Raw genomic sequence first — 22,515 nt, forward strand, 5'->3', positions numbered from 1 at the left:
TTTTTCCAAGAATGCTTTCTTGGAAGCACAAAAGTAATTCATCGCCAAATAGGCAGAGCAAGAGACCCCCTGGCTAAACTGCAAGCCTCCGAGTCTGCTCAAAACCAAGAGACGCATACCAGAGATGGAAAAGCAGACAAATAGCTATTGAATACTACAAAGGCACTGCCAGGGCATGCAGAGAAGCAGTTAGAAAAGCAGAAGTTCAGAACAAATTGAAATTGTCCAGAGATGTCAAAAATCTAAAGAAAGGGTTCTTTGTGTATGTAAACAGTAAGAAACAGAAGGAAAATATGGACCTGATGTTAAACAGGAGAGATGAATTAGTCACCAGCAATGCTGAAGAGGCTAGAGGTTCTCAACACTTTCTTCTCCTCTGTCTTCTTCACCCAGCACTGTTGGGCCCCAGGCCTTGGGAACAAAAATCCAGGTTGATGCAAATGCAGACCTACTGTCAATGAAGAAAGAGTTGGCATGTGGACTGTTACAGGAGCTTGACCCCAACAAACCGATGGACCCTAACACTGTCCACCCAAGAGTGTTAAGAGAGTTGGCTGACATCATTGCAAGGCTGCTTGGTCTCCATAACCTTTGAGAACTCACAGAGATCAGGGGACTGCCCAGGAGATTGGAAGGCTAATATCACCCCCATCTACAAGAAAGGATTAAAAGAGGATCACAGAGATTATATGTCCATCAGTCTTATTCAGTCTCTGGGAAAGTTACTGAACAAATCTTCCTTGGGGCTATCAGAAGCCAAATGAAACATGGGATTGGGAAAAGCCAGCACAGACTCACCAAGGGCAAATTATGCTTAACAAACCTGATCACCTTCTATGACTAAGTAACTGGCTTGGTTATGTGGGGCAAGCAGTGGACACTGTCTGCATGGATTTCTCCAAGGCTTTCGATGCTGTTTCCCACAGCCTCCTCCTACAGAGACTAATGTGTTATGGTCTAGACAAGCGGTCTGTGCAGTGCGTGGGGAGCTGGCTGACAGGCCACACCTAGAAGGTGGTGGTAAATAGCTCCTTTTCAAACTGGAAATCTGTCACAAGTGGAGTCCCCCAGGGATCAATATTGGGCCCCAATTGTTGCCAGGCTTGCAAGGGTTGCAGGGTGAAGAGAGAGGCAAGAATCTTGACTCCATGATCAGAAGGCTGGATTTATTATTTTATGATATATATGTTACATTATGACTATACTAAAAGCAATAGAGAGAGAAAAGTTCAGAAGGTTGCTATGCTAAGAATAAAAAATCAATGAATAAACAAAGGAGCTCTCTCTGATTCTGTCCCAGAGAGAGCTCGGCCTTTGATTGGCCATTGATTGTAAACACCCAACATGGGCCAATCACAGGTGCACCTGTTGCATTCCACAGCAGCAGATAACCATTGTTTACATTCCCCTTCTGGGGCCACAGCTTCCCAGAAGGGGGAAAAATCCAAAAGAAAGGATTTTTCACAAAAGATGTCTATGACACCCAATGCTGTTTAATATCTTCATAAGTAATCTGGATGATGGAATTAAGTGTACCCCGATGAAGTGTGCTGATGATACCAAACCGAATGGGGAAGCGGACACTTTGGAAGAAAGATCCTCCCTGCAGGAAGACCTGGATAGGCTGGAAGAGTGGACTAACAAGAACCTTATGAAGTTCAACAAAGACAAACATTTTGCACCTGGAAAACATCATCCAGGAATGCAGCATAGGCTAGGATCTATCCCAATGGGAAGGTATTCTGTGGAAAGGGCCCTAGGGATCCTGGTGGACAACAAGCTGAATACGAGTGAACGTGACCTGCTGTGGCAGAGAGCCAACAGGATGCTGAGTTGCATCAACAAGGGTGCCACCAGCAGAGATAAGTCATTCTCCCACTCTACTCAGTGCCTTGTCAGGCCATATTTGGAATACTGTGTTCACTTTTGGTCCCTGTTATACAAAAGAAGATGTTGGCAGGCTGGAGAGGGTCCAGAGAAGGGCCACAAAGATGATTCAAGGACTGGGAAGGTGCCATGTGAAGAAAGGCTGAGAGAACTGAGTTCATTCAGCCTTGAGAAAAGAAGGTTAAGGGGAGACGTTATCACCATGTTCCAGTATTTAAAAGGTGGCTACAAAGAAGATGGAGACTTCCTTTTTACAAGGAGTCACATGGAAAAGACAAGGGGTAATAGGTACAAGTTACTCCTCAGGAGATTCTAATTGGACAAGAGAGAACAATTTTTCCCAATGAGAACAATTAGCCATTGGAATAATCTCCCCAGGGAAGTGGCAGATTCCCCAACACTGGACACTTTTTAGGTGTACTAGGGCATCCTGTCTAGACCATGCTTTTGCCAAGAAAGGTTGGACCAGATAATCCTTGAGCTCCCTTCCAATCTGGTGTTCTATGATTCTGTGACAGAGTATCATAAACCCTGAAGATAATACCAAATGGGCAAACTGAGCTGCTGCTTAGTTGCCATAGTTCAATTTTTTCTTGCAGTCTGAAATACGCTTTCTACTGGAGACTCATTTTATATATCATTTTTGATTATTAGGGAACTACATATTATTTAAATAAAACCAAACACAAACCAACCAACAAACCTTCTCCTTCCCATCCCTAATCGTTAACATTATTGCTGCCCGTGAACCCTGGACAGCATTTGATTATCCCCTTTTCACACTTTCTTTTCACACTTTGCTAGTGTCTGCTGATGCTGCTTTCACATTGTAAGTTTTGCGCATGTCCCTGTTCAAAATCCCCCTCAAAGAACAACACCAAAACACAAATATAAATAACAGTGCAACATGAAACAAATAGTATTCTAACAGTTTGGCAAGTGATTAATTCACCTGAGATTTAGTGATCTTTAGGCAGTCTGTAACAAAACATTGCTTTGCAATAAAAGCACAAAGGCAACAAATTATTTTAAGAAATCAAGAAGGTATGCAATCTTGATTACGTCTCATTAGTTTCCTTCTGTTCTCTCTTCTCCCACCTATCTGTTGCTTGTCTACTACATTTGGCTGCAAAACATACATCAAGGATTGACTTTGAAGGCATGTAATGCTTGTAAATAAATCCACAATAGGATCCAAGCTGAAGAGGTGATACATGATCAGCCTACAAGGACAATTCTGAGCATGTGCATATGCAGGCAAAGTGCAGGCTACATCAAATTAAAAGTCAGGGCATTTGTCAATTTTGTCAATTTGTCAGCCTTCATCTCTTTTTTTTTTTTTTTTTTTTTTGGTAAAGCTGTCATTTGTTCCTTGTTGTACAGATCACAAACAACTGGGGAGGGATTGGTAACAACAGTCCATCACAAATGAGAATAAGTTGTAGTGACACTTAACTGTATAACATAAGTAATAAGCATGTGCAAATTTTCATAGAATCATAGAAAGCAGCCATTCCTCTCTTACAACATTACAACATGGTTTGAGTGTTTTGAAACACCTGACTGCATGCTAATAAGGCTGCTCCTAGTATGTGCTACTATTTAATGGAAGGGGACACAAGTTTTCAAGCATGTGGAGCAGTCCTATGATGTGCTGTAGGTTACAAAAGCATGATCACAGGTTCTTTTCATTTATTCACCATACAGGCAAGAGCAATATCATTTCCTTTAAAAGCAAGTCTCCACTATGATACCTTGATCTTCAACACAGAAGGTGGGATTCAAAACCCAAGTGAAGTCAGTTTTTATGGATACCTTCAACGAGAGGGGCAAGACAGTATCTCATCTGTGGGCTGATCTGGGTTTGGATCAATCTAACCAAAAGAAAAAGAAAAAACCCCAAAACAACAACAGCAAGAAAAAATAAACAACAAAAAAACCCAACCAAACAATTGACCAAATAAACCCAGAACAAAAAAAAAACAAAAAAAAACCCAAAAATAAAAGCCATGACAACTCAGTGCATTTCAGCATCAATTGTTAGAAATAAAAATCAAAATTCACAAGTTTAAGACAATTATAATATGTGGCATTTCCAGTCCAGGTGTTATTGAAATAACTGAAAAACTTCTAGTTACACAAAACTTTGGATAAACAGTAATAGAAATATTAGATCCAGTGGAAGACTTTAAACTACAGGTTGATGGCAATTTAAGCATGAATAACTGCTATAAAAAATTTTTTCTCCTTTACTCACACAGAAGTCTTTTGAATTATCTGATATATACAAAAAAGATTACTTGACACATACCACTGGAAACATAATTTAAGAAATATTTACTTGAGAGAAGCAAAGAAGTTTTTCTTGAAATGGTAGAAATGTATCAATAAAAAAAATCATTCTACTTTTAAATTAAAGTAGTTCATACTCAAATATCCTATGGGATGTTTCAAAAAGTTCATGTGCTCTAAACTTTACCTCTTCTTCCTCTCAACAGGAGAATTAAAGGGTACAAGCCTGCTAACTTAGGTCTCAAAAAAAAGATGAAAGAATAGTTTACACGTACATTGCATCTTCTAGACATTGAATCAGTTAACGTCATGTAGCCCTCTGGATTTGCATTTCAAGCCAGGGGGGGAGATGTCGTGTTACATAATGCTATTTTCCTAAAGTGGATCAATTCAGACCAAATATGGCCAGAGGACATCACTTTTCTACGTGAAACTTCTGAAAGGCCTATGTTCAGAGAATTTAAACACACATACAGGCAAAACAGATTAGTGGTTGCTATAAAATGTTAGGAAGCGGCAGAGGTGAAAGAGTTGAAACCTTATTTTTAATACACAAATTTTTAAAAATTGTTTCTAAAATGGCAAACACCACGTTGAAAATTTCCAGAAAGTATTAGACTAGGGAAGAGTGCTGCCAAGAAGAATTACCTCCCCCTGTTGGCAGTTCCAGGACATAGCATGATGGAGAAGCCAAGGCACCTCATGGAGCACATTTTACATTTAAGGTTGCAGAGTTCACGTAAAAAACAAAAAAAGGAAAAAAATTATAAAAAGGGTAACCCATGATGTAAAACAGGGATGGAAAACTCATGATGCAATTCATCTGCATCTTGCAAACAAACAAAAATACTCCTCAAAGCCAGCTTATTCCATGTTCATAATTTTAATGGTTTCTTCCAATTTTAGGAAGGAGAAACAGGTTTGTAAACTTATTCCATCAGACAAAAAAAAAAAAAAAACCAGCCACAAACAATATATAAATCATCATAGTCTGACAGATATACCTACTTCTGAATATAGGGGAGGAGGCAGAAAACGAAACTCCTGGATGTATGCAAATAATGGTCCTTGCAGTGCTCTCTCAAAATCATCAAAAGCAGCTACAGGAGCAAGGCCAGACTGTCTGTTTTCCTCTGTGACCACTTCTGCATAGTTAGGAGGTGCTGGAGGGAGAAGGTACATACAGTTCAAACAACAAGTTCTTATGCATGACAAAATATACAACATGATAAATATTAGACTTCAACCACTGAAAGATTCACCAGCAGATAAACAACTTTAAAATTGTTAAACAAAAAAGAGAGACTATTTTGTTCTATTCTGATATTAAGTTTATCTTCAAAGACAGACTGACCACTGTTTTTTGTGGCTGAATTATCCCATTAAAATTTAAATCACACCAAAGATAATTTATTCTCTGTACAAGTAGAAATGACAGAACACTGCAGTCCTCTGTACTCCAGAAGTCTCCAGGTCTGGGATTTGCACTTAAAAAAAGCAAGATATTAGATGTGCAAAAAGAGAAGGAAGGAAATACATAATTCTTTCTTTGGCCATGAGAAATCTCCCATAGAAAAGAATATTATCTTTTCACAAAGCCTTGGCTACTAAGGCTGATGAGAAAGCCCAGAAACTGCTATTATGGGTTGCAATGCCTTATAACCAAGGATGCAATTGGGATACTGGAAGTGGAAGCAATGAAGTTATGCACAGATACAATGGTATCCTGTGCTTTTTTTTCTGCCGCTTTCCAAAGAAGCTAGATTTCACTGCCTGTCCTAGAGACAGAAAGGCAGGGAGGGGAAAAAAAATCTCTTGCTCTACACAGAACAAGCAGGTGGCAAGAAAACATCCACAATAGATCTCCTGTGGGCTTTATTATAAAAGCATGTAATTTGACTCTGTTAACAAGACTACAATGAATAAAGCAGACAAAAATCAAGAGAGCAGCAAATTGATTGGGATTTGTATTATCATGCTACCTTCTAGTCTTTCAGGCAGAGTCAGACCAAGCCAGTTCATGCTCATACTACCCTGGCTGCTTACGCTTGATGTTCTGCTACCAAATGGATGTAGAGGAATGGTACCAATGACCAGTGGTAAGTTAAGGAACAAATCCACAGCTCCTGGAATATCAACATATACCTGAAGAAAAATGAAACAAGTATATGATTAAAATGTGGGGGTTTATCAGCATTTCATAAGTATTAGTCTAAGTTATCTTTCTATGAAATTTTTCATGAGGAGCTTGTTTCTAATAGCCCCTGTGAAAAACTCCAATCACTTGTTTTCAAAGTTTAATAATAATAAAATTGTTATAAAAATAGTAATATAATTAGAATAATAAAAATTTGGACAATTTGCATTAGGACAATATAAGACAATAAAAACAAAGAGTTACAGACATCTGGGTACCTTTTTCTGGGCAAAATAAGCCTGAAAAAGGACACACGTTAACAGAGGATTAACCCTTAAAAACAATAGCCTGCTGCATATTCATACACTGTTGCGTTATGATTTCAGGGTTTATCTCAGAAACCCGAGTACCTCCCCTGAAGATTCCCTCTCAGGTTTGTCAATCATCATTCCTTTCCTTGCCCTGACCCCTGCCGAGAACTGTCTGTCAATCCTGGAATTCTAGAAGGGCCTTGAGTGATTGGCAGATTCAAAGGATGCCTTCTACCCCCGGGGGAGGGGAGGGGGGGCATTGGGCCATCCAGGTGTCCTTTGTCCCCTAAGACCTCCTCTCCTGTACCTGGTTGGTGGGCTTCCTACCCCTTCTCTCCCCTTCTCCCCCGGGTTAAAAGGGCAGGCAACCACATGGCTCAGGGAGTTCTGCTGGAGCTGTTGCTGGATTCAGAGGCCTGCGGGCCAGAATAAAGCTCTGGATTAAAACCCTCCATCAGAACCGACTCCTTTCCTTCACCATTGCTTTAAAGATTGTGCGTCAGAGGAAAACCTGAGGAGCTGACCCTCTTCATGAGGAAGCTCCATCCCACCACCACCAGAGCTCCAGCATGCCTGGACTTGTCTCTGTTATGAACAAAAATTCAGTTGATTTTTTTCTGTGAGAAAAAAGTTACCACTACTGCTGGGCTGCTGCCTGTGTTATGGTAATTACGGGTCGTTGTCGTTAATGGTTGTTTTTCTATTAGTAAAAGCCCTGGCTAGGGCGAGGTAATGGCCCTTCTCTGAGACAGTGAAGGGTGGGGACCTTCCCAAACAGTGAGGAGAAGAGACCTGAGAGGGTGGGGAGGGCTATGCAAAGTGACTCCAAGGACCAGCATGCTGTGGGACCCCTACTCCAAACGTGCAGGAACCCCAAAAACAACGAGCCAAATAAGAGTTGAGAGACTGGAGTGATGTCTGGACGTGAGGAGCCGAGTGCTAGGCCTGCAGAGATGCTGGAAAGCTTCATTGTTCCTCACCCTGTATTCGAGAGCTCCCGGGCCAGGTCTGGCAGGAAGCGAGATCCGGATCATGGTAGGAACATCTGGCGGGGATTACCACGCCCTAAAGGCTCCCACGAGGACTGGATCCCCCAGCTCTGCCCCTAGTGGACAGAGCTGTGCATATCCTCCTCTTCTGAGTCGCCCTGGGAGAGACGACGGACGCTGCAGACCTGTCGAGCCGCCCAATCCTGAGCTGATCACTTTTAATAAAGGCATTAAAAAGGAGAAGAAGTCTCCTGGCCCTGTTTATTTCAGTCTCCACATGCCCAGCCGCAACACAAAGCTAGCCATAAGTGTCTCTGGGATGAAACACCACAGTTGCTGCTATTTGGTTTAGCAGCAAGGGCCAGACAAGCTAAGGCACATCCCGTCCGGCTATATTGGTAAATATATCAATAATACACCTCACACATGATGCATAAATTCCATTCAAACAAAGAATTCTGTCTGGTCAGTGTCAATTTCTTCCTCTTAATCCTAATGGAGTCTTCAGCGCTGAGCAAGGCAGGAAGAAGTTAGTTTCTTCTGATAAGGGAGCAATAAATTCTTTTTCTCTGAAAGATTTAGGTGTCCTGTAGCTGCTGTCTTGCTGCGAGTCCTCTCTTAAAAAAAAGTATCTGACATAGCATAGTTTCTATATTAACATTATGTTATATCCTAAAACTATATTTAACACACTACTTAAGAAAATTAATACAGCATAACTTTCTAAAATAACACATGTAATAGTCATTTAAATATTTGCGAAAAGCCAGTCATAAAATACACATTTTTCACAGCCCCTTTTAGGGTCCATGCCCCTATGAAGACATGAGCTCTTCAAGTTAAGAAGAGTCTTAACATGAGCCCTCACATGGAAATGCAGTGTACTCATTAAATGCTCGCTTAGTTGACAGACAACTGCTTTGAGAACTTGCATGATTTAAACTAAATTTACTTACCAGACCTCCTGTCATGACACTAATACCAGAACATGTATTTCTTTCATAACTAATTGTAATATATGGTAGGGACAATTCATGCTATTAATGTATAGTATAAAAATATTGTGAAATCCAAACCATGTCTTTCGACTACTCCGGCCGGGAGCAGCTGTCTAATTCAGATTCAACTAGTTCCCGGATGCACGTTTAGATAACAATCGATGCCTTAAGTAAGAATAGAAGCTTCCAGGGCGATGATCGTTGGTTTCCGGAGCCACTCGAAAGCTATTAGAAAGCGATTATCGCCTTGCCGATTGCATCTATCAAGGTAGTCAGTTGTGCCACCCTGATACATCTGAATACACGGCTCCTCCGAAGCCGATTGACACCAATGGCACACCTGGATGAGGCTTTTGTCCACCTCTGTACATGGAAAGCAACAGTGATGCATGTGAAGAGACACAAAGGAAATTTGGTCATCTTTGCATCGGGCAGAATAAACTGTATGAAACCTCGCTGCGTGAAGCTGCGAGTGTGAACCGGGGGAACTCTGACACTCGAGAGGTCAGATCCCTGTTCACCCGGCGCTGATCCCGGGCTCGACGCTGTCTCTTTGGCTGTGGTGGTTTCAAAGACCGAATCTCGGTCTCACAGACAAATTAATAAATCTTTGATAATTTTGGCTCACGATTTGATCATTTATAACACTAATCATCACAAAATGCTGTGCTAGAAATTTGTATGGCATGTTGGAAGCTACTCATTCTCGCGAGTGAAACAGACTGCCCAACATACCATCAGTGAATACTCCACACGGATTATACTACAGTCAAGGATTGAAGGGGAAACAGGCGGAATTTTCAGCTGTTTGCCATTCCAGGTTTCTGTTTTGCCAGATGACAAGGATTCCCCACGGAGGTTGGCAACAAGCTGTCTGACTTCCTTCATTTTCCCTTTGGCATAGAATGCCTGCGTTTGGTAAATGGTTGCCTTTGGCACTACCATACGGGAAGAGCAATTCTCAATCTCTGCAAAGATCTGAATTGATTCACCTGAAACAAAAAGGAAAAAAAAAAACAAAACAAAAACTCAACAAAACACACCAGAATTTCAATTTCTCCTTACATTTACAAGGCAGTTTAAGCAAACTTTCACATTCTTTATACTGTTATAACAATGCTGCTATCACTGCTCTACCTTACAAAAACCACCTCCACTGATGCTAATAGAAACAAGATCCTCATGAGCTGTTTTAAAAGGAAAACGAAAACAACACATTCAAAAAAAAAAAAAAAAAAAGCCAGTCTAACACCCAAAACATGCCAGTCTAACAGATGAGGTCATTGAACCATCTAGAGATACAAGTTGCGCTCTCTTAGTTAACAGGGTATGCAGAGAAGATTGCTAAATGCAGACTGATGTGGTACAAATATCCTTAATGTTTCATTTATGTTAAAACAGTAGTACAGACTCCAGCTTTAAAAAGGAAGGAAAATCACACAGAATTGATTATAGGATCACATACCTGGGGTGTAGCCCTTTCTTTCAATTTTCGCACTTAAAGATATTGGGCCTGAGGTACAAAGCCAACAACATAGAGTCTTTTCTTTTGTGCCTGCTTGGGGTGACTGCAAGAAGAAGAAAAGTACTGTCCATCAAATTACAAGCTCCATGAATCTCATCGGGTATTTAAACCAACACAGGAAAATAATAATTTTCATAATGTGCTTATTATTACATATTTTGATAAACAAAGCTGCTTTCATAGGAAAAGTCTCAAGCAGTTTAAACAACATTATACAGATACAGTGTTTGTCCTAATTCCACTGGTGTATTTGTATTGCTTTTTCTGTGATCCTCCATACTACAGCTACAATTACAACAATACTAAAAGAAAATACTGTATAGGTTAAAACAAAAGGCTTCATAGCCTACACATCCCAACATAATGCTGCAGAGCTTTTAATTTAACTAACAGCAGATTAGAACATCTTCACACTTTCCATTATGCTGCATTTCCAAAACAAAATAACTAAGCTAAACTACTGTAATCTTTACTCCTGCTATTTCCTCAGTTTCTGAATAATCCTGTTTCATCTATGTTAAAAAGACATATTTTACACAACACCAGGATTTAGGGCTTGAACCAAAGCCCACTAAAGTCAAATGAGAGACCCTCGATTTTCATGGAGTTTTTACAACGTCCCTTTGCAAGCTGATTTTTCACCCATACACACAAGAAATCTATTTCAATGGTCTTCTGATTTTCTTTCCCCTCTAGATTAAAATTTGAGAAGGGAATAAAAAAAAGGATTTTTAGGCCAGACTGAAATCAAATCCTCACTGAGAGCAGTTGTGATATTAAAGTCATTTTAATGAAATGATATTTCAGAAAAGGATTATACAGAATTGCAATCGTTTCCTCCCCATCAGTGGAAAACGATCCATATGGAAATTACCAATTATGCACTGCAGTAACTTTTTTCCTTTGCATTTTTAAGTTTGCAGTCTCTCACTAAAATATTAAGCATTGCATTGTTCCATCATAGATTATTCATTATTTATAATTTAAGAGGACCAGTTCACCAAATTTCTTCCTTAATGAGAGTCTACAAGTTGGTAGCATCAGTTTAGACTGAAAAATGCATTTTACATCTTGTAAAGATCAAGCAACTCCAAGTACAGCATAACTTAGCCTTCAAAATACCAGCAGTTAAAGAGTTGTTAAACTGATAAAAGAAGAGCTGTACTTAAACTAGCAAATAAATATTAGGTATAGTTACATGCTGACGTTCTTTCACTTATTATACTTCATTGTTTTTATGCCAGAAAAGGAATGAGTATTTCTGTCAGTTCTTACCAGTAACGAAGGAGTGTTGATGTCTATATGTTCAAAGACTGTAAATTCCTTCTTTAATTTTACTGGTAGAAGCCAAGGCCTATGCAATTCAGCTTTCACCCAATACCGCACACTGCCGTGTCTGCCTTCGAATGAGGTAGCAAGTGGTCTGTGCAGGACAAAGGTCAAAATCGAGTAAAGTTTTTCTCTCATTCCAGTACAATTGATCAGATTTGTAATTAGTATGTTGTTGAGGTTTAGGATTTTTCCTTTTGTTTCTTTCTCTTAGGGAATATTCTCCCATTTTTATTGCTAAGAAACAATAACGGCCAGTACTTAAGAGAAACAAAAGAAGTAACCACAGAGAAGGGGGAGGAGTGCAGCTGGCTTTACTATCGTAGCTGAGGGGTCATTCTCCTAGAAAGGGCAGAGATATAGTGAGATTTGGGCTGAGGGAAGGGGTTGGGTGCAGCTTCTAGCTCTCTCGGAGTCGGGTGATTGATTGCTGCTCACTGGCGGGGGGGGGAAGGAGGAGGGAGGAGAATTCGCTGCTGCCGCCGCAATCCAGCCCTGTCCTGCTTCTTCTGCCGTGGGTGAGCCTTTGCTCGTGAAAGCAGCCACTGAACTGGGACGTTATTGTCATAGATGAGTAATGCGATGGTTGACTCTCACAATTAAAAGGCAAATATCATGTATATATGTGAAGAGAAGTTTTAAAGACTTATGTTTTACCCCCCTCCCTTGCATTGTTATCAGGAAGTGGCCTGGGTTCGGGATATTTGGGAGGATCGGCTTGTTACTATGGCAACATCTGACCTCCAATCAAGATTTAAGGAAGCAAACTCCACCACTGGACAACGAAGAAGGAATCGATGGACAGAACTTTGGGAGGGGCTAAAGGGTTAAAAGGCAAAACCTCCATTGTCTGGGTGAGCACATGGCGGGATAAATCCTTTGCTCTCGGCGCCGTAATATTTTCTCTATTCAGTCTTCTGTTGTAGTTTTGATAAGGTTTTAATAAACCTTTTAAATTTTTTTAAAAGTGAGTATAATTTCTCACATTATTAACACCCTACCTCACTAAAAAAAAAGGGCTCTCACCATCTGCTTGGGTACCTCAGGGGAAACCCCGGGATCCCGAGCCCTTTCCCCCTCCCAGGGAGCCTCTCCCTGCCGGATTTGGGAGCCGGGCTGCCACTGCCTGGCCCACACCGTTTCTTTGCCTCTGCTCCGGGTTTTTTGCTACACTGTAGCCCACACCTCCTGCCTGCCAGGATGCTCGGCGGCTCCAGCTACAGCGTTTCTGATACATCTCGTCTACCACTCCGGGATTTTGTTCGTCCCTGTTGTTCCAGCTTGCTGCTTCCGAGGTCCCTGCTACAGCTCCTTTTGCTATGCAGAGGGACATCAGGACTAGCTGCCCCTAGGGGTTTGTAAAGGAAGCCCCTTTCCCATCCCATCTGCCGGCTGTGCCCGCCATTGTCCACGTGCAGAGAGACGACTGATGTCACGCCACAGCGCCCCCTGCAGCCGTGGGGAAATCATCTCACCTGCCCTTCCCAGCAGAGGAGCCATCAGTGCCCCTGCCGGCTGTGACCATAACTACACCAAAGGGGATGGTGCCTGACAGCCGAGAGAAGGCTGTTCCTGGGTTTCTGGTTTTGTTTGTTGTTGCTGTCGTTGTTGTTCGTTTGCCTTGTTATACATACCAGTAAAGAACTGTTATTCGTTTTCCCATATGTTTGCCTGAAAGCCCCTTAATTTCAAAGCTATTCGGAGGGAAGGGGGTCATATTCTCCATTCCAAGGGAGGTTCCTGCCTTCCTTGGCAGACACTTGCCTTTCAAACCAAGACATATGAAGAACTGTATTTTTAATGTATCATAATAAGCATAACTTATTTGCAACATGCCCATATCTCAGAAAAACGTAATGTTAAAGTTGGGGAAATATATCATCCCCAATTCATTCAACAGTAGTTTTGTAGAAGTTCTAAGAAGCAATTAAGGAATTGTGCAAGAAAAGTGCCAGAAGAATACACATCTCCTTTAGAGGCCATTTTCAAGTGTAGAATAAAGCATGCCCTTTTAAGGTCAAATTAAGGCCACCAAGAAAAATTAGCATTAGTACCATCCCATTATTATTTTGGACATTTTATTCTGTAAATAACTGTGTATTATTTACTTTGCTGGTATCTCAGTGGTTTAACTATAACTAAATGCTTTTGTAGTTTGTTTTGCTTTAAGTACAGTAGTTAAAAATTTCTATGTAAAGTTCTGAAGAGTTTTTGAGCATCGTCTAATTTTCCTTTACCCTCATGACATCATCTTAATATATATAAACGCACACATAGAAGATAAAGACTATTCTTCTGCTCTGAACACTGAATGACAAAATCCTTTTAGGGAGTTGGAGAGGAAAAAAAAAATATGCAGATAGGGATGTCAAACCTTTCAGCATTACCCTTTTATCCTCTTCCTCCTCCTTCCCCCTCCCACCCCCCCATCATAAGATGGAGGACATAAGACTTTTATATTCCCTTCATGTCCCGTTAACTGTAACTTGTCTTTTCCTAACACTTTCATCCTTTAGTCTCCAGGAAGAATTTTTATATTGCACTATGTTTGAAATGCATCATAATAAAATATAAGTTATGGGCAAAGCTTCCCTCCCTAATTTCTATATCAAATAATATTAGCTGTGCTATTACTTTACTAGAAAGAATCATTCTGCTACAAGTTTGACATCTCTATTTGCATATCTGAAATGTTTACTTTTTTTCTTAATAACGCAAATGAAAGGATTTTCTAATCAACTTTCAGTGTTTCATCCTGCTGCAGTATCCTTAAGAAAACAAAGAAACAAAAAACAGTAAGGCCAGTCAGCATATTTGTTCTTTTCACTATTGCTTTGTATTTGGTTGCACTGGGTCTGGCTGGGATGGAGAAAACTTGCCTCATAATAGCCCATATCATGGAGCGTTCACTACACATACTGAGGCCCTGCTTTTCAGGAAGTGGCTGGACATTTGCCTGCTGATGGGAACTAGTGAATTAATTCTTATTTTTGCTTTGCTTCCACATACAGCTTTTGTGTTTTTTTTATTAAAACTGCCTTTATCTTGACCCACAAGCTTGTCCATCTTATTTTCTCTCCCTGGCCTGTTGATGCAGAAGAATGAGAGAGCAACTGCATGGAGGGCTGGCAGGCAAGCGAGGTCAAATCACCACGTTGGTCTTGTTTTAAATAAATTTTAGAAATATTCCATGGATACAAAATAGTAAGAAATGGTAAGGAGGCAGTGTCAAACTAGTGTTCTTCAGGCCTTTTCCTACCAGCCTTCATTTTTTCCTGTATTATCAAAGATGGCTTCATAGTTATTCTTTCAAGTCACTTGACAAGACCTTTAGTGTTTTAATCAATTCTTGTGCTATTTTAGTGGTCACATTTGAACATTTCTTCCAACTCAAGGGAATATCAGTATCATCCTTATCACTTCTTATAGAAGAGTTTTTCATTTGAACCTTAAATTGATTTCTAAGTTTCCATACATATGCATCCTCTTCAGCATTCTAATAATATCGACTGTAAAGCCCTGCACTATTTGCGGAAACTGATCTGTAAAAGCATTTATCATCTGCAAGTTCTGTTAAAGCCAGTCCCTCTAACAAGCAGATGTTTTATTAGCTTTAAAATTAGGTATCAGTCTAATATTCTGCCTATTTTTTTTAACCTTAATGACTTTGGTACCTGGCTTTTACAGTAGAAGGCTCCTCCTACCTCCTTTCTTTCATCTATTTCCAGACTCTCTCTGTTCCTTCATATTTAATTTTCCTGCAACTTGTGCTTGAGCTAATTTCCATGTTGGTAACTCCTCTATGTATAAATATTCCCTTCACAATGCATACATTAGAATCCTCAAATGTGTGTGTGTGTGGCAATTTATCTTAAGACTTCTGCTATCACTCTTGCTTCACCTTTGCTTTCTGAGTAAAGCGGGATTAGGTATGGGAATGTTTCTTGCTTCATCCACCCATCCATTTGGTTTTTTTTCCATCCTGGCTGTTTTGTCTAGAGGTCAGTCTGAGTACATACATCCTATTTGAAATAGAAAAAAAAAGCCAAGCAAACTCTTATTTAGTTCAAATGCAGTTAAGCCTGCCATATCTCTTTCAGACTGAGCTTGAACAGTTAAACTGTTATCACTAGGTTCTGATGGCCTGCATGGCTCCAGTAAAATCTTGTTTAATTTAGAAGATACCTCAGCCCCTCTGCAGGACTCAAATAACACCAGTTCCCCTCCCTTCTCCTGTGAAGGGGTCCAATCCTCCATAAGGAGCCAACATACCTCAGTCAAAAGAAAGAGTAACCAAGTGGGCAAAAATGAGCTTCTGTTTTGTGAACAACTCTTAACCAGTTTAAAAGCAACCTCTTCAGTTTAATGAGATTTTGTCCTCTACTGCATGTCTGAGCACAACTCCTACTACCACTGAAAAGGTTTCCCTCCCCCCACAAGAAATTTTCTTAAGCAGGTATGTATCTTAGCCTTCTCTCACACAAGCTGTGTACTGCATGTAAGTACTTACATCTGTGGAAGCTCAAAGCTGAATGCATATTCATGCCTTCCTGAATGAATGATGTGAAGGCCTTCTTCCGAATTGCCATCATCTAGGAGGGAAAAACCCAATATGCTATTCCACCTGTGAACATTTTACACAGCACAAAATATTATATAGGTTTCTTTTCCAGCATAAGAGGGATTTATACATTCTTTACAATACTAAGAATACAGTGTCTCAGAAACAAGTCTCTCCAGTCCATTTGTATTAACTGCTAGATGTATAGCTGCAGAATTTTTAACCTTAGGTGAGATTCCAAGACTTGTCTGACATAAAAGCAGAAGTTAACTTGTTTTAATTTATGATCTTGTGAAAAACAGAGTTCACTCCTTGGAATTTTTAAAAGTTTAATAATTATAGGATAAAGAAGGACAATATTTCCAGCGCTGGGGTGCTCCTGGCCAACAGCCAAAGAACACACCAGTACATAGAGTGTTATCTTTATACCTTTACATCTGACTGGGGTACATGCATATTCATGTATTTTTCATACATTATTCAAACTTTCTTTTGACCTTTCTGATGTTTTAGGAAATTCTTTGTTTGGCTTCTTCTCACTCCAGCTTATATGCATGACATCCTGGGTGTCAGGTCAATATATTTTATTTCTTCTTGTGTCTACATTCTGCTGTTTCACATCCTCTGATAAGGATTTACTATTGTTGCAGTGTGTTGCAATTTCCTGTTTTAGACTTCCCAGTCCCCCAGGTGTGCCAACCTCTCCTTTCCCCTCCCCCTTGCTCCCTTGCTAGGTGCTGTCCGTCAAGCTTAACATTCCAGCAAGGGCGTCATGTGATTGGCAGAAGTTCAAAAGATGCTTCTCAGTCCTGGGGTCATTGGCCTGTCTATGTGTCATTGTCCCCTGAGACCCTCCCCCTCCCACCTGGTTGGTGGCTCACCTATCCTTTCCCTTTCCCCTCCCTGTGGGCTTAAATGGACATTGAGGCCATGCGGTCGGTTATTCTGTGGAGCTGTTACCAAGATTCAGAGATCTGTGACCCTTGAATAAAACTCTGGATTAAACCCTCCGCAGAATCCGTCTCCTTTTCCTCTTCACCTAGCCTAAGGACTTTCACCAGAGGTAAAACTGAGTTCTTATTAGCCTGGACTTGTTCCAAGTGCCTAGCTGCAACATCCAGCCAGCCAGAGGAATCTCTGTGGTGAAATACCACAGCTGCCACCTCTGTCCAAGCAGCAGGGGCCAGACGAGCCCAGGCACGTTCCATCCGGTAATACTGGGATCTAATTCCAATAACTGTCCTCTTTAAATTTAACATGGTATTCTCTAATTGTCCTCCAGTGCTCTGGTTTGTGTCATGGTTATCTTATCACTTGGACAGGTCAGTCGGTGCACGGCCTTACACTGTTCGTCTAAGTTACAAAAAGCCCTTTTCACATCTTATGTTTTACTAAGGTCTATAGTACAATACATTCATCACCATGCTATTTCTATAAGAGATACATAGATATTATATTTATTACACTACTATTTCTATGAGCAATACAGGGCATACTTAAGCTGATTATGATATATTAACAAGCAGCTAGAAAGAATTATGATTTTTACTATACTAAATATTTATAATCAATAACAACATGCAAAAGCTAATACATAAATGTGAAAGCCAGTATTATCTGGTCATTTTTAACAATCTTAAATCCAAGTACTAACATAGCTGTAAGTGCTGCCATTTCAAGGTCTGCCTTAAAGATCTGTAATGGAAACTGTTTTCCAATATGACTTCTAGTTAAAACTAAATAGAGCTCTCTAATAGTATTAAGTGATCTTAGTATTTTCTGCTACATTAATTGATTACATTTAGTAATTCAGCTTCCTCCTAAAGCCTAAATAGCAAGTGTCCAAAAATTGATTTTTTTAAAAAAGTGCACAAGCACCACCTAGAAAGTACCAAAAAAATTCAGGGGCACAAGAAGTGGCAAGCTGTCCAATTAATGTTGTTAAGAGTTAATGTATCAAAAATTCAAAGTTTAGCTCGATTTTGCTCGGATAGCAAAGACCCAAACATTTCCTAATTTCAATGAGAAAGCTGACCTTGTTTTAGAGTCATGATTTCTTGTATTGCTTGAAATGCTCCAATAAATTTGTGGTTTATTCCGATATAATTACCATGAACCCAGAAAAAAAATCCTGCTGATTCCAACAGTACAGACAGTTATTTAGATAAAACAATTGAGCATCTCATATACAAAAGGGTTGGCATAATAAAGGCACATATAGTGGGATTACACAAAAGACCCTTCCTGTTGTTAATAGTGTGAAGCATCATGAAGGAACGCTGCTACATTTTAAGATTTTTTAGTTCCCACTGTTCTACAGAAGTGCTGATGCTCCAATTTCTTTAGTGCACCAGAAATGCTGAAACAAACCTATGCAAAATTATAAAACCCCTAGAACACTATTTATGTAAATGCACCTGCAGCATGTAATGTCACAAAATAACAATCTTCAATACACTGAAAGAGTAAAGCAATGTGTATAATGCTTTTTGTTGCTGTTGTTGTTAAAAAAACGCTTGGAGGGCTTTGCTTGGTTTTAATTAAATATAATAGCGTTTTCCTTGCACATACATTTTTTCATCCCTTCTTCACTTCCTGTCAGATCAGCAGTCCCACTGAGCCTGAACAGCACTAGCAGAATTATGGTAAGCAAGTACTGAGCTGTCAATCACAGACTAGGCTGGAGCAGGACTGGCCTAAACAGGCACGAGCACATCCCCTACCAACCACTCATATACATACAATCTACATTACACCCCACTACATTTGCTCAGCAACTCTGCTCACAGTCTGGCCTGACTACCACAGAGGTAAGGAGAAAGGGGGAGGGCCATCACCCATGCCTCACCATCCGCTCTCCTCATACCACAGGGCCATGCTGATGGCTTGCCCCGTGTAGACACCCCAGTCCTGCACTTGTCTCAGGAGCGTGTGCTGACCATTACTGAAATGCGATTACAGATCATGCTGGCCAGGGGCATGGGCCAGGAGAGATAACCGAGTGAGCGATGCAAGAGGCCGTGAGGCCGTGTGTCCCAACGGCCGCCCCTGCTCACAAATCCTTGCTGGCCCAGTGGATGTGCACGGCAGGAGCTTGAATACTTCTGTCTGTCCCCAGAGGTGGGCATTCTCAAGAAAGGCAATGTGCCCTCTGTAGCCATTTCGCTCCGCCTCCCAGCACACACTAGAGAGTGGGCAAAGGAACTTCCCCCACGTCCCAGGCCCCTACAATCAGCAGCTGGCATCACCTTGGCAACAGGCTAACAAACCCCAGCAGGCCAATGACAAGGCAGGGACAGGGAGTGGTGTTCCAGACTATGGTAGGGTACAAGGCATAGAGTTAAACTCCACTCTGTGCAGCGAGTGTTCACAGTCCTGCCTGCAGCCAAAGGAAGGACAGTGGTGTCTCGGGACAACTGCTTAAGATTGTACATGCTGCACATGCAGCACCAGTCTTGCTTCTGGTGTTGGAATGTGTCAGATCTGTCCCTTCCCTGCCACCATTTGTTCCCTTTCCAGACAAAACCAAGCACCTACTATCGAGGTCAGCATTTGGATCTACAGGCCACATAGAAAGTCATTGCGTCTGTTTAAGTTGACAGAAGCATAGGATCTCTTTCTTACTTGCAAGGATACATCCTGCTATGAGTGACTCCTGCATGCTTGCCTGTTTCTGTCATCTGCAAGCCAGAGGTGAATGAATTTTTCGCGTGAGAGAATTATTTCTAAGGCAGCAGTATAAAGAACATGTGAACTAGAAAGACATCTCATGAGCGACCCGAGCTTGCTTGCATCATGGTAACATAATTAAAATCAATAGCAACTGCTTTGTAGAAGATTTCTGCAGTAAATATCTTAAAAAATAAAAAAACAAAACAAAGACACACACACACAAAAAACAACACCCCCCCCCGCCCCCAACAAAGTCAAAACAACACACCAAAACACCCAACCAATTTATGTACACAGTTTTAACATTTTCTCGTTCTAGGAATTCAGTCATCACCACCACCTGACTGTGCAACCAATATGCGGAGAGAAGGAATACTCCCTCCCTTCTTCCCGGGACAGGCCCCAAACAGGATTGAACCGCTTCTAACAAAGGGTGGAAACTTCAGAAATAACAAGCTTAGAGTCCCTTGTACTTTCACAACAACGTAACTATGCAAACAATAGATTAGCCAATTTAAGACCCACAGTCCCACTCACAATGTAATACCCCATTTCCATACCCCAAAATAAGGGAATTTGCAGGGCACTTTCCATTTCTATAGGAGCTTAGCAGACCAGGTTTTCATTGAATGCAGGTTCCAGAACTCAGAAGCGATGCTCCATTCATACAACCATGACCTCTTATTTGGCCTTTCAGACAGATTTTTACATCTGGGTCCCCCATAGAGGAGTTGAATAAAAGAAATTAAAGTAATTTACAAGTATACTAGTTTAGAACAAAGGAAGAAATGGAAAATTACGGGTGCAGTAGTGATAGCATATCAAAGTAATCCACAGGAAATCTTTTATCTGCCAACAATGAATCAACCTCAAAAATAATTCTGCAAGTCAGACCTGTATCTGTTATGTGTCAAAACGTCTAATGGTACATCTTAATTACACTTATGATTTGATAGGATGCTACCAAGAAAATTATTTACTACATATCTGGTTTTGACTCAACAGCTATTTTCCCCATAGAGAAACAAATCACACTAATATTGCTAGAAAAAAAAGGAATTTTATATTACAAAACACATATTAAAAAACAATGCAAATCCTTATGAAAAGACTGTTAAAAGGCAGGTATTTTTTAAAAGTCCTGTCTTCAGGTACTTTGAAAATGCACCTCAACATGCTTTTAAGTAAACGTTCAAATAGTCAAAAATACAACCTAAGAATGTAACCAGCATTTCCTCATCTTTAGAAATAGTGAACACTCTGAGACTGCGTATTAAGGAGGGATAAACCAAGCAAAGATACATCTTTTTCTGGAAATATGTCTGCATGTAATGAATGAATAAGCGAAAAGCTTACCTCTTGCATGCCCGACTAGAACGTCCTTATAGTTAAAATACTCGACTTCTTCAGTGTAATTTTGTGTATAGGCAGTGTTGGATCCAGCATTTCTAGATTCGCTCCAACGTACTTTTGCATGTCCTCTTGCATGAATTTTAAGAGCTTTCACTCTAATTTCCCCAGTAACTTCTAAACTGATCCTTCCTGAGACTGTGTCCCCGCTAGAATACACGGGGATATTGCTGTTACTGAGACAGTCAAAGCTTATTGTCAAACTCTTCACCTTCCCCAGCACCATGATTTTTAACGAAGTGTATAAAAATATACTGCAAGGAAAACAAAAAAAAGTCAAGGTCTCATACAAAACGCGACCTTCACGTTACACTGAACAACGCCTCTGCTGCGTAGAGCCTGCCAACCAGATCAGCGTGTCCCCTACGAACGCTTCATCGGAATTGCTGAGAAGACAACGACAGCCGCCCAACACTACGATATCCGTACAAAGGCAGCTGGCCCGCACGCTGCCAGGTCACTTTAAGAACAGCTTTGTGAAAAACAACCACCCCCGCGCATGCGCGAAGCGAGTCGTAGCGGCGGTTTCCTCCACCGCTTGCCTGTCTTTCCTGCCGCGTTCGTTTTTTTTATTTTGTGTTTTCGCTTCCATCTCATGCAGAGAGTCAGAGCGCTCCCTGGTGGAGTCAGGGCTCTGCTACGAGTTCGCAGTATGGTATTGAAATACGTACTGAAGAACTGAGAGAAAAACGTCGGGGGGAGGGGGCGCTAGGGCTCCTTGTCCACAGGGTCATCTCAATCTCATCTCATCTCATCTGTCACGGCCTGGGGATCCTGGCTTGCTGATTGGGAGGTGTCTCGGAAGAAGCTGGCAGCTGAAATCGGGCAGCAGTCGGTGGGCACCAGGCCCTGGATTCTGGCAGTAGACGGCACGGGTTCTCCCCCTCAGCCGGGGGTTGCCTGGCTAACAGTAAAGAACAGAACCATTGTGTCAGGGAATTGCTCGGCACGTTGCTCAGTTACAGACCTTGCCCAAAGCTTTTGTTCGTGAAGGGGCCAATCCTGGCAAAATTATAGGCAGGCAACCCCCGGCTGAGGGGGAGAACCCGTGCCGTCTACTGCCAGAATCCAGGGCCTGGTGCCCACCGACTGCTGCCCGATTTCAGCTGCCAGCTTCTTCCGAGACACCTCCCAATCAGCAAGCCAGGATCCCCAGGCCGTGACAGATGAGATGAGATGAGATTGAGATGACCCTGTGGACAAGGAGCCCTAGCGCCCCCTCCCCCCGACGTTTTTCTCTCAGTTCTTCAGTACGTATTTCAATACCATACTGCGAACTCGTAGCAGAGCCCTGACTCCACCAGGGAGCGCTCTGACTCTCTGCATGAGATGGAAGCGAAAACACAAAATAAAAAAAACGAACGCGGCAGGAAAGACAGGCAAGCGGTGGAGGAAACCGCCGCT

The 22,515-nt window shown here is 41.3% G+C and overlaps 1 protein-coding gene across 4 annotated transcripts in view; it reads right to left on the reverse strand.

Annotated features, from left to right (window-relative positions):
- LOC132086176 (arrestin domain-containing protein 3-like) overlaps positions 1-21,529 on the reverse strand; it is a 43,019-nt gene extending 21,490 nt beyond the window's left edge. The window contains exons 1-9 of one of the 4 annotated variants that reach the window (XM_059491646.1): positions 21,058-21,529; positions 15,979-16,060; positions 11,415-11,562; positions 10,080-10,182; positions 9,350-9,606; positions 6,162-6,324; positions 5,188-5,342; positions 4,828-4,878; positions 3,703-3,761 (exon numbers count right to left, since the gene is read on the reverse strand). In XM_059491646.1, coding sequence (XP_059347629.1) covers positions 3,705-3,761; positions 4,828-4,878; positions 5,188-5,342; positions 6,162-6,324; positions 9,350-9,606; positions 10,080-10,182; positions 11,415-11,562; positions 15,979-16,060; positions 21,058-21,337 — 1,296 coding nt within the window. In that variant the 5' untranslated portion in view covers positions 21,338-21,529 and the 3' untranslated portion in view covers positions 3,703-3,704. Of the gene's footprint in view, positions 1-1,233; positions 3,762-3,832; positions 4,879-5,187; positions 5,343-6,161; positions 6,325-9,349; positions 9,607-10,079; positions 10,183-11,414; positions 11,563-15,978; positions 16,061-21,057 lie in introns of those variants that run through there. The other 3 variants (XM_059491647.1, XM_059491648.1, XM_059491645.1) reach the window with 3 other exon arrangements.
- Positions 21,530-22,515: the final 986 nt, after the last annotated feature.

This window comes from Ammospiza nelsoni, chromosome W (genome assembly GCF_027579445.1).
Source record: "Ammospiza nelsoni isolate bAmmNel1 chromosome W, bAmmNel1.pri, whole genome shotgun sequence".
Taxonomy (NCBI): domain Eukaryota; kingdom Metazoa; phylum Chordata; class Aves; order Passeriformes; family Passerellidae; genus Ammospiza; species Ammospiza nelsoni.